Source organism: Pongo pygmaeus, chromosome 4 (genome assembly GCF_028885625.2).
Source record: "Pongo pygmaeus isolate AG05252 chromosome 4, NHGRI_mPonPyg2-v2.0_pri, whole genome shotgun sequence".
Classification (NCBI taxonomy): domain Eukaryota; kingdom Metazoa; phylum Chordata; class Mammalia; order Primates; family Hominidae; genus Pongo; species Pongo pygmaeus.
The window spans coordinates 136,001,117-136,013,730 of NC_072377.2; the positions used below are offsets into that span (position 1 = coordinate 136,001,117).

Sequence of the window (12,614 nt, forward strand, 5' to 3'; positions counted from 1 at the left end):
GGGCTCAAGTGATCTTCCTGCTTCAGCCTCCCAAGTAGCTGGGACTACAGGTGCACGCTACCATGCCCTGCTAAATTTTAGTGTTTTGTAGAGACCAGGTCTCACTATGTTGCCCAGGCTGGTCTTGGAACTCCTAGTCTCAAGTGATCCTCCCGCCTCAGCCTCCTAAATTGCTAGGATTACAGGCATGAGCCACCATGCTTGGCTAGAAGTGGGATTTTTAAAGATGTTAGAAAGCTGTGGAAGCCAAGAGGAATAAATTAAAATTCCAGGATAGGAAGAGAGTAAACTGAGACTGCCAGCTGTTTTCTTCTCTGGGTGCATTTGCTAAATCTAAACATGAGGTGTGGGTCAGGTAGAGGGACTCTTCGAGGAGAAAGAGAACTTTAGACGGCTGTAAGCACTTGCATGAAAACTAGAATTCAATGAAGCCTAAAAGCGGTGTCACTTTTCTCCACAGGACAACTGCTATTAGTAGGAGTTCCCTTTTCTCATTCCTCAAGCCAGGCTTCTCCTGGATCTGTCTGTACCACAGTACTCACATCCAGGTTTTAGGTTGCCTTGAGTCCAACCTAGGGCATACTAAAATTAAAATAATAGTGAATTCATTGCTGGTGGTGGTACTTTGAATTATGGTATTCTTTTGCAAATTGCCTGTTGCTATTTGGTTTTCAGAGTTCTCAACTAAGTGGGTCATGATTCTGTCTAGGTTTACTATTAAGTTCAGTGGCAGATGAAGGTTGGTATGTGTTTACTCCATCTTATCTGGAAATGGAACACTTAATTTGATTTTTATCTTCATGGACATAAAAGATAGCAAACTTAAAATCTGTGTCTGATATTCTGGAGCAACTGTGCTTCTGTTTCTGTTGGTTCTGGCTCATACTGACTTTTAAGAGTGCCTCATAATCTTTGCTTGACTCTGTTTTTAAAAAATTATTTTTAGAAATAACAAGTTGCTGTTAGTATCCTCTAAAGAAGATATTTATTTTCTTTTGTCAGGCACCTGTAATCTAAGTCCAGGGCCAAAACTGTAAGTTTTTCTTGGTCACCTAGATGGTCAGTTGGGTACAGCGCACATCCACTTCAGAGAGAGGTTTTCAAAGTCTCAATCCTAACAAAGGTTGTAATGCTACTATTTTATCCTTTGGTGGGCACTAAACTACAAACTTGTAAGTTTATCAAGGAGCTCCTCTCAGTTATATTCTACGGATGGGAAAATGGCCCTGGAAAAAGAGACATCACTTTGGGATACGGTCCCAGGAGTGGGAAAAGGCTTTGACACATCCAGAGTTTTTCACTATCTTTTTGGAATGTTATGTTTGTTTATAGTTTTTCATATTTAGTCTAGCTCTTTTAAGTTGTCTTCAGTCAATACTGGAAGTAGAAAGTTGACACAAGTTTTGTTTAATACATTTTCCTCAGCTCATAGTGAGGCCTTTGAAATATGAGAGTCACATCCTTCTTTTACTCTGGGATATTCTCTGCTATTATTTCCTAAATATCTTCTTCCTTACATTTTCTTTTAGATATCCTGGAATAGAGCTTAATTTTACTTTGTCTTTTTGTTCCATAGTATGGGAGATTTTTCTCAACTTTATTATCTGTTCTTTCAAACGAATGTTTTTGTCTGTAAGAGTTACTTCTTTCTCAATGATTGTTGCTTATTCTTTCCTAATATCCCGTTCTTGTTTCAAGGGATAAATTTTTTTTGTCTTTTTTTTTTTTTTTTTGAGACGGAGTCTCGCTCTGTCCCCCAGGCTGGAGTGCAGTGGCGCAATCTCGGCTCACTGCAAGCTCTGCATCTCAAGGGATAAATTTTTAAATTGCTCTGTGCAGCGTTCTAGAAATATTTTTCTTCTCTTCTTTAAATATTTTCTCCAGAATCTATAAGATCACTCATTAGGTCTCTACCACACCCTCTCAATGATCCTGATTCTCCTTAGGCTTGGTGATCCCTGATCATCAGTTTTAAGTAATACAAAAGGACTGAGAATGGTTTGCTCTGGTATTGTGTCCAGAGTTGGTTCCTTCTGGTGGGTTCTTGGTCTCGCTGACTTCAAGAATGAAGACGCAGACCTTCATGGTGAGTGTTACAGCTCTTAAAGATGGTGTGTCTGGAGTTTGTTCCTTCAGATGTGTCCGGAGTTTCTTCCTTCTGGTGGGTTCACGGTCTTGCTGACTTTAAGAATGAAGCCGCGGATCTCCGCGGCGAGTGTTACAGCTCTTAAAGGTGGTGCAGACCCAAAGACTGTGCAGCAGCAAGATTTACTGTGAAGAGTGAACGAACAAAGCTTCCACAGGGTGAAAGGGGACCCTCGCAGGTTGCCGCTGCTGGCTGGGGCGGCTAGCTTTTATTCCCTTATTTGTCCCTGCCCACATCCTGCTGATTGGTCCACTTTACAGAGCGCTTGATTGGTCCATTTTACAGAGTGCTGATTGGTGCATTTACAATCCTTTAGCTAGACACAGAGCGCTGATTGGTGCATTTTTACAGAGGGCTGATTGCGCATTTACAATCCTTTAGCTAGACACAGAGTGCTGACTGGTGCATTTACAATCCTTTAGCTAGACCCAGAGCACTGATTGGTGTGTTTTTACAGAGTGCTGATTGGTGTGTTTACAATCTCTAGCTAGACAGAAAAGTTCTCTGAGTCCCCACTTGACCCAGGAAATCCAGCTGGCTTCACCTCTCAGTATCACTGAACCAATGTCTTCTGGTCACAGCTTTCCTTTTTGTAGGTGTCCTCACTGTGAGTTTGATATAGGATGACCTAACTGCTCAACTCCATTTCATGGTAATGCCAGAGTTATTAGGGCTTTATTATGGGCATCACCACATCTAGAGTAAAATGCTCCATTTCTACAAATATTTTACAAATATTCCTTTGTAATTTAATAGATAAATTAAAATTCCAGAATAGAAAGAGTAAACCGAGATTGCCAGCTGTTTTCTTCTCTGGGTGCATTTGCTAAATCTAAACATGAGGTATTTAGCTTTCTCCTTGGTGTTTTGCTTTCCACCTAGCGTAAGGAAGAAAGAGGTGACTGCTATGTTCCCCCTTTGCGGCACCATGTAACTTCTACCCTCTGCCAACAGTAGTTCTGTTGGCCAACTGTCTTCCCACTGCTCAAAGGGTTCTGAGGGTATGGCTTCTGTCTTTTGCATCCTTCAGATCTACTTGTCTGTGTCCCAGAGTTCATGGGGGTTCACACTATCTCTGTATTTTTATTCAGAATATTTAATACCAGTTAGTAATCTTTATGTGACGGGTACAAAAGGTTTAAAGGTATTACATACTTAGAAGAAACCTAGGAAATAGTGCTAGAGAAATTGAAGCTTGGAAAGACTAAATAACTTGCTCAAAGTAAGAGAGCAAGTCCTGCTTTCATATTTTTTGAAACTGGAAATCTCTTTCGTTTAACCTAAAAGTTGGCATTTCTAGATATTAGTCCAAACTCCAGGAAATCAAAAAATTCTGAAGGCTTACTTACTTATTCTAGTGCTAAAGTAATATAATACTAAATTGCCAATTGACAGTTATATACCAGATTTAACATGATGTATTTCAGTCAAAGGGACTCAAAAAGAGGAAAAACCCCACGTTTCATTTTTCATTATGACTAAGCACAATATAAAAAGCCAAAGTGAAAAAAATAAAACTCACGCTTCCTTTCCATAGGCATGGCTTTTAAAGCCAACTCTTACTTCTCAAATTGTAACCTAAAAAACCTAGAGATTGTTTTCCTCCCTACTTCATAAGGACTCTTAAATATTCTTTGTTATTTCAATTGCTATATGATTTTTACTGTTACTCTTTTCAGAATTTCCGCAAAAATCCTAAAATGTCTAAGGCAATCAAATCACAGTAAATCTTCCTAAAAGTTTAAAAAAACACACAGTAGATCTGGTTAAAAGTATGAGCTTAGTCACTGGTTTTATTTAAATATAAACATGATAAAAACACAACAGAGGCACTGTAATCATTTTTCCACACAAAGGTAGAGTATGCTCTTATTAGAAATCTGTAATTCACTGAGTACTTAAGTCAATGCTTTACTCAGTTTATTTCCATAAAACAGCTAATCTGGCATTCATATTACTTCAGAAAGCTGGCTTAAGGATTAGAAGTAGACTAATTTGCACACTAGCTGGGGGAAAAAATGCCTGATTATGACTTCTTAGTTTTATTCAGGTCATTCTATCTTTCATTCAGTATCCCTCCAGCAGAGTACATAATGCATGCTCCATAGGAATTTCATAAATGACTAACTGAAGGTAGCTGTACACCTATTTTAAAACTTACCTTCTATCAAAATAATTAAAAACATAATGAAAAATGAAAATTCTAGAATACATAATAGTTCAAAACTAAAGATTCTGAAACTAGCTGAAGAGCTTAGACAAAAACATGTTTATATTTTACTATCTTTTCTTCCACTGTAATGACTTTTCTATTACCAAATTAAGAAGAAAGAGTTCAGGCAATTTTTACAACAAAACTCACCAAAAATGTTGGTCTTCACAGTAAGTGCAAGATGAGTATTATTCCTCAAAATTTCAAGGGCTTTCATAAATGTAATATTCTCAAAGTTTTGTCCATTTACTTCCATAATCTTAAAAGTATTTAAAAAATACAAATTAATAGAGAACAGTATTAGTTACTCCTACAACCTTAAAAAGTTTAATAGTGAATAAACAAAATGAAACTTGAATAAAATGTACTCCTATGTGAACAACAGTTATCTCTGTGAGAAGCTGGACTACTGTTTTACTTTTTCTCTATATTGTTGTATTTTCCAAATTCTTTACTATAAACATTTTTTTTGAAAGTTAATGCCCTCTGGGATCATACTGAGGAAATTTAAAAAATACCCACACCAGATAGTTTATAAAGGAAAACATTTAATCATGGCAGATCCGCTCATAAAAATTATTGCCTGCAAATTTATATACAAATTTGTCAAATATTCTCAATGTAAATTTACTGAATTTCAAAGAGAGGTAATTCTTTTAAAGGGAGTACTCCAAATATATTTAATATGATTTTCGGCCACTGATTGAATCAGGCAGCCAAACAGCAAGAAGCACAACTGAAATGGGTTCTTCTTCCAGGTAAACACTGCTGACCCTTCACAACAGGGCTTCCCCAATTTGGCTATACCTCAGAATCATAGAAGCAGTTTATTTTAAGAAGTACTGATTCTAAGGGAAAAGGATAAAAAGATATAATGAGCAAAAACTAGTCAGAACAGAGAGCAGATCTAGGGGGTCAACATAAAAATTTCTAAAGGATAAGAAGAAGAGTGAAAAAATATTAGGGAAAGAAAAAAAAATTTCATAGAAGTAAAATTCCCAGAGTTGAAAAAAAGACTTGCATCTATGCACTAAAATGTCTTATCTAGTACTGTGCAAAAATAATAAAAAGAGATCTATTTTTAAAAACATATCCCAATGAAATTTCTGTGTTCCAAGGAGAAAGAATAAAGAATCAATAAACATCATTGTGGGATGATAACCCAAAGGTACCTACAAAAGCAGCACAGAGAGTTTGGACTTCTCTTGGGCAACATTAAGTTGATGTGGTAACTTTCTGTGACTTTAGCATTCTGAGGGAAAAGTCACCGTGGGAAAAAAATGTTACGCTCCATTGAACACAAGTATCTTCAGGAAGGCAAGAACATATAATACTGTATCACCCATCTGTTCCTTAAAAAAGTACTAAAAGAAGTACCAAAGATAACTGTGAAATGAATTGAAATAATGGGGATATACAGTGCAAATGAAATAGAAGTGATCAATGAAATCAGTTAAGCGGGTGTAAATGTCTAAATGCTTGTTTAAAAGCTTATGAAACTTAATGCAAACATCAAAAGCCTTCTTGAAACAGAAGATACATAATGTTAAAAAATAATAATGTAGATTTAAAATCTCAGATCATTTCAACAGTAGTTGAGAAGACTGAAGGAAGAAGTAAAAGCATGATAAATTTCATTCTCAAGAATGGATTTCACTTTGTGTGTGTGAAGAATTAGATTATTAAATGTGTCTGTGATACAAATAATTGAACAATAAATATACTGATTACAGGATCCTAGCTATTAGACATTCCTAATGAGTAGTCTGGGGTAAGGCCTAGAAAACTCTATTGTGGAAGCTGTCCTGGGAATTGTAGGCTGTTTAGCAGCATCCTCCGCCTCTGTCCACCAACATGCCAGTAATAATCCCCAAGTCATAATAACAAAAAATATCTGCAGACATTGCCACTAGTTGAGAACCGTTCTAGAGTGTAGAACCTTTCATAATATGAATAAGCTCATAGTTTTTAAAAAATGATAACATGGCTCCGTTAAAATAAAGCCACATTCCAAAACGAAAGAACAAAATTTTAAATGGGGAGAAAGCAAGTTTCCTAAATGATTCTGATGATCAGGCAGATTTGGGAAACCACCCTTTGAAGTACATGAGAATCATCTAGAGCAGGGGTCCCCAACCGCCAGGACACAGACCCATGGCCTGTTAGGAACTGGGCCACACAGCAGGAGGTGAGCAGTGGGCCAGTGAGCATTACCGCCTGAGCTCCACCTCCTGTTAAATCAGCAGTGACATTAGATTCTCATAGGAGTGTGAACTCTGTTGAGAACTGCAAATGCAAGGGATCTAGGGCACTCCTTATGAAAATTTAATGTCTGAATGCCTGATGACCTGAGGTGGATCAGTTTCATCCAAAAACCATCTCCATCCCCCCAGCCCCAACAACCTGGTCCGTGGAAAAACTGTCCTCCATAAAACTGGTCCCTGGTGCCAAAAAGGTTGGGGACCACCGATCTAGAGAGCTTTGTTAAAAATACAGATGTTCAGACATCATTGCTTAAGAATGTGGTCAATATGACTAACAGGATTGAGAGAAGCCTGAGAATTCCATTTTTTTATGTAACAAAGTTGCCAGCAGATCACATTTGCAATAGGCTGCTCTATACTTACCTAATGCCTATACCAAAAAAAAAAAAATCACCATAAAATTCCTAAGAGTGTCTTTTTTCCTAGTCCCCCATTTGGCTCACTTTGCTTATGGATATAGTTATGTTACCATATGAACATAACTTAATGATTACCATAACCTTCAGTAATCTGCAGCCACTTACATTTAAGAGTACTATGAGGTAGAAGTGCTGTCTCCTTCAAAACTTGCAAGGGTGCTAATTCATATATTGATCGTTCTGGAGTATTCTCAAGTTGCCAGCTTATACAGTTTCCTAATCCATGAAGGATAGGCAGGCCCATTCAAATGAGGTCATGTTGATAGAGAGCTCAGTAGACCATGCTATTTCTGGCCACACTACACCAAATTTTCCATTAAAAGTAATAAATATATGACAAATACTTTTAAAAATAAACCATATGCAGATACTACCTCTAAAAAAAGGCTCAGAAAAATATTTCCTTAAACTGATCATGCTTTCTGGGAGATGAGAACAAAAGCAGCAGGCATAATACTAAGAAGGCTTGAATGTAAGTGGTTGGTTATTTACTTACCTGATCACCACGTTTCAGTCCTGAATCAGCAGCTTTGCTACCAGGTTCTACTCCTTCAACAAAAATACCAAATCCCTTCTCACTCCCTCCATTAAGGCTGAATTGTAGAGGGGACTCGCGGGAAGCCTTTTGCAGCACAACCTGTCTCCACTTAGCCTTTGCAGCACAGGCAATATTCAATAACCGGAGATGACCATTCATCTTCTGTAAAGCAGAAAAGGGTAAATGTATATAAATGTATCTATTCCTATAGGTTTTTTAAAAGTCACCTAAAATTATTAGAATTAGAGTTATAAATACATATGTATAAGCTGAGGTAAACAAAACTGAAGAAGCGGGCACTCCCACGCCAAAGCACTCTCAACAATATTTCTTAATATGATTATAAGACTTTTAAATTATCATAGGTTAAAAAAGATTTCCAAGTGATGTCTCATTTACAGAGAGATGACAAAAAATTACTTATCATTTCTTTATTTTTTTTTTTGAGACGGAGTCTCGCTCTGTTGCCCAGGCTGGAGCGCAGTGGTGCGATCTCGGCTCACTGCAAGCTCAGCTTCCCGGGTTCATGCCATTCTCCTGCCTCAGCCTCCTGAGTAGCTGGGACTACAGGCGCCCGCCACCATGCCCGGCTAATTTTTTGTATTTTTGATAGAGACAGGGTTTCACCATGTTAGCCACGATGGTCTCGATCTCCTGACCTCGTGATCCACCCGTCTCGGCCTCCCAAAGTGCTGGGATTACAGGCATGAGCCACCATGCCCGACCTACTTATCATTTCTTAAACTTTTCCTAATACACACTCTACTCCCACCTTGCTTATCTCCTGGCTGTTATATAAAACCAGAATCTTTTAAAACCTTTATTCAAAACCTTGAACAACTTGAACCACCTTTTTAAATACTGTCCAATGTTCAAAGAAACATTCAAGTTTTCATCTCGTCCAGAAAAGACCTCCTTCTTGTATTATTTTAGCTCTTCCTTACACTCAGTCTACCAGTTCTAATTCCAGTTTCAATTATTGCAAATTGTACTAATATGTGCAAATCTCATGTCCATAACAAAAAGCTAAAGTTTTTTTTTTAAAGCAGACACCAAGTCTTACATTTGTTCTGATCCTACATCAATGCCTTTGAGTATGAAGTAGAATGCAATGAATACCTGATGGCTTACTGATTACTGGAAAAAAAAATCCCATGACTTTTTTTCCACATTCTGATGTCCCGTGAATATTTACACAGCCAACACAGGATGACTCAAATGATAGTGGAGTGCCTCTATAACCCTTTAATCAAGTTCCCAGTGTTGTTCACTCTCCCCATTTTGTATAGAGCACATGTGCTGCCAAGAAGTCAATAGGAACCAAGGGGTAACGAAAGGGACCAAATTTGCCAATTTTTCCCACTTCATTCAACTCAATCCACTTATGCTCTGTAAGTAATTAATTACAGCTCTTGAGCATTTGCTATGTGACAGGTTTTGTGTACAGACTGTTATGCTTATCAGCTCATTATAATCCTTACAACAATCTCAATGAACTAGGAACTACTATCTTTACAAATAACACAACTAAGGCATAAGATCAGGCAATGTCTGAGTTTACAAATCTAGCAAATGGTGGAGCTTGAGCTGTACTCCTAAAACACTATGCTGCATTACTACTTATTTCCTAAAATTTCAAGTTGCTTGAAGCAGGCAACCAAGTCACAGCTCAAAGTTTTATATCTGACAGGGAGTTTAAAATGAATTCATGAACAGCTACTGTGGACTTGAAGGGAATTATCTTAGGTGCTGTACATTTAGAACAGGTGAATCCTATGTAGAAAAGAAACCTAGAAAGTCTTAATATAGATTTGATATTTAGGATATGCACTGATAGTGAAACAGTTTCAATAGGCGAGGAAAAGAAAATTCTAGCATGGTCTGGATGCAGAAGTGGAAAATAAAATAGTCTGATTTGGCTATAATCTAGGGTACACAGGAAAAAGGGCAAAAAGGTAGGCAAAGGACCTGAATATATGGGTGAGGAACTGCTTTGGTAGGAAGTATAGTTTACTGACAAAGAGAATAATAGTCATCACATGTGTGTTTTAAAAGCAATCTTTTGGCCACACAGAATGAACTAGAAGAGAAACTAGAACTAGGATCAGTGAGCAGGTTATTATAATAGATCAGATATAATGAAATAATTAAGTCTTAAACCAGGGAGTAAAAAAGAAATGGCTGAGAGAGACCATAAGAAAATATGTGAACATACACGTGTATGACTAAATCAGTGACCTAGGTGACTTTAGCAACTGACTGGAAATCCTGGCCAGGGAATTCAAGAAAAAGAGACTGAGGGTACACATATAACACCAGGTATATAAGAAGCCTGAGTAACTAAGAGATAAGAATGTCATTAGTCTTAATACAGAAATGGAAGAGTTGGGCCAGGTGCGGTGGCTCACGCCTGTAATCTCAGCACTCTGGAAGGCCGAGGCGGGCGGATCATGAGGTCAGGAGTTTGAGAACAGCCTGGGCAATCTGGTGAAACCCTGTCTCTGCTAAAAATACAAAACCTAGCTGGGCGTGGTAGTGTGCACCTGAAGTCCCATCTACTCAGGAGGCTGAGGCAGGAGAGAATCGCTTGAACCTAGAAAGCGGAGGTTGCAGTGAGCCAAGATTGTACCACTGCACTCCAGCCTGGGCGACAGAGTGAGACTCCGTCTCAAAAAATAAATAAATAAAATAAATAAATAAATAAATAATATAAATAAAAAAAAAATGGAAGAGTCAGGAAGGAGTGTAAATGTTGTTTTAATTGAGGTGGCAGAGAATAAATGAACAAAAGTCTAGAATATAGATTCGGAAGTTCTAAAAATGGACATTTAAGACACAGGAGAGAATGAAAGCTATTGCTGTTCTGAGTTTGCTAGTGTTGGGGGGGGACCACTACACTCTGAGGAACAGAAATTATTTTGAGCCTTACTGTATCTTCCAGATTTTTTTCAAATTCCTCTAGAAATCGAGTCATAGCAGGATCACCTTCAAAATCATTAAAATGATTATTTACCCATAATAATACAATCCGTGTCACCTGTGGAAACATAAAAGAGGCAGCATATGGTTATAAGAGGCATTCCTTCTGCAAAAGTAGATTCCAAAAGCATGTCTAAAACTCATGAAGAACTGACAACCCTCTTGTTCCCTCCCTTGTGTAAAAAAGGCTCATTCTAATAGAAAGGCATGGTTTAATTTGAGCTTTTGCTTCCCTGTGCACAGAAGTAACAGAGCCAGGACTCTGTCCACTCAGTGAGAAGACACAAGCCTGTTTGTTAAGATAAAAGAAGTACACAGAATGTCTATTTCAGGTAGCACCTTAAAATGCAAACTTCATGTCATAAAGCAGGCAATCCTATCAATCAAAAATCCATACCGAAAGCGTTTCCATGGTCAGGAACATGTTTAACCAAAACTGTAACAAAAACAAATCTGAGTGTGGTGCGGTGACTCACACCTGCAATCCCAGCAACTCAGGTGGCTGAAGCAAGGAGGATCCCTTGAGTCAAGGAGTTTGAGACCAGCCTGAGCATAGCAAAACCCTGTCTCTATAAAAATTAAAAAACAAAACAAAAACTCTTACAAATCTGAAACTTCTTTCATTATAAACACTGTAAATTTTCAAACTGCGGAACCGTTTACTTTGCTCCATAAAAGTTAAAAATTAACGAACGTAAGCTGATTCGAATAACATGCCTAACAATGTAAGAAATGAGTCATTTTTTTTAAATCGTGGTAGAATCCACATAAAATTCATCATTTTAATGACTTTAAAGTTCACAATTTACTACCTTAACAATACTGTGTAACCATCACCACTGTCTAGTTCTGAGTTCTGGAACATTTTCATCTCTCCAAAAGTAAACCTCAAACTCATTAAGCTTTCACTTCCCATTCTGCCCTCTCTCCAGCCCCTGGCAGCCACTAGTTTGCTTTTCTGTCTATTTGTCTGTTCTGGCTATTCCACATAAATGGAATCATACAATACCTAGCCTTTTGTGATTGGCTTCTTTTACTTAGCTTAATGTTTTCAAGGTTCATCATGGTGTAGTAAGTATTAGTACTTCTTTTCTTCTTATGGCTGAACAATATTTTATTGTATGGCTATACCACATTTTGTTTATCCATGATGGACATTTGGGTCATTTCTTCCTTTTGGCTATTGTCAATAGTACTGCTACGAATATTTACGTCAAGTTTTCGTTTGCACACCTGTTTTTAATTCTTTGGGTATTTACCTAGGATTAGAATTGGTGGCCCATATGGTAACCCTATGTTTAACTTTTTGAAGAACTGCTCAAACTGTTTTTTCCGCAGAGGTAATACCATTTTACATTCCCACCATCAATGTGTGTAGGGTGGGGGTGGGGAGGAGGGTTAAATGTCTCCATACCGTTGACAATGTTTGTTACTTTTTCTTTTTTCCTCCTTTTCTAAAGCCATCCTAGTGGGTGTAAAGTGCTATCTCATTGAGGTTATAACTGCATTTCTCTATGATTAATGATGTTGAACATCTCTGTCACGTGCCTGTTGGCCATTTACATATCTTCTTTGGAGAAATGTCTATGCAAGTCCTTGGTCCATGTTTAAACTGTGCTGTCTTTTCATTGTTGAGTTGTAAAAGTTCTTTATATATTTTGGATATTAAACCTTTATCAGATATATAATTTTCGCTTATTCTGTACATTGTCTTATCTTTCTGGACAGTGTCCTTTGATGCAAAAATAATTTTAATTTTGATGAGGGCCAATTATCTATTTTTTCTTTTGCTGCTTGTGCTTGGGTGTCATATTTTCATATTTGAGAAACCAACGCCAAATCCAAGGCCATGATAATCTACCCCTATCTTTAAGGCATTATAGTTATAGCTCTTCTGTCTCTGACCCATTTTGAGTACATTTTTGTTTATAGTATAAGGTGGCAATCCATTTTCATTCTTTTGCATATGGATAATTATCACTAAATCATATTCTTGTTCATTCCCAAAGCATGCCTTTATTTTCTTGGCAACCAAAGTAAATATATTTAATTCTAA

The 12,614-nt window shown here is 37.5% G+C and overlaps 1 protein-coding gene across 7 annotated transcripts in view; it reads right to left on the reverse strand.

Moving 5' to 3' along the window:
- RAPGEF6 (Rap guanine nucleotide exchange factor 6) overlaps positions 1 to 12,614 on the reverse strand; it is a 210,830-nt gene that overhangs the window by 61,810 nt on the left and 136,406 nt on the right. For all 7 annotated transcript variants that reach the window (XM_054488153.2, XM_054488152.2, XM_054488155.2 and 4 more), the window contains 3 exons: positions 10,509 to 10,616; positions 7,538 to 7,741; positions 4,509 to 4,617 (listed from right to left, as the gene is read on the reverse strand). In XM_054488153.2, the coding sequence (XP_054344128.1) occupies positions 4,509 to 4,617; positions 7,538 to 7,741; positions 10,509 to 10,616 (421 nt within the window). The remainder of the gene's footprint in view (positions 1 to 4,508; positions 4,618 to 7,537; positions 7,742 to 10,508; positions 10,617 to 12,614) is intronic.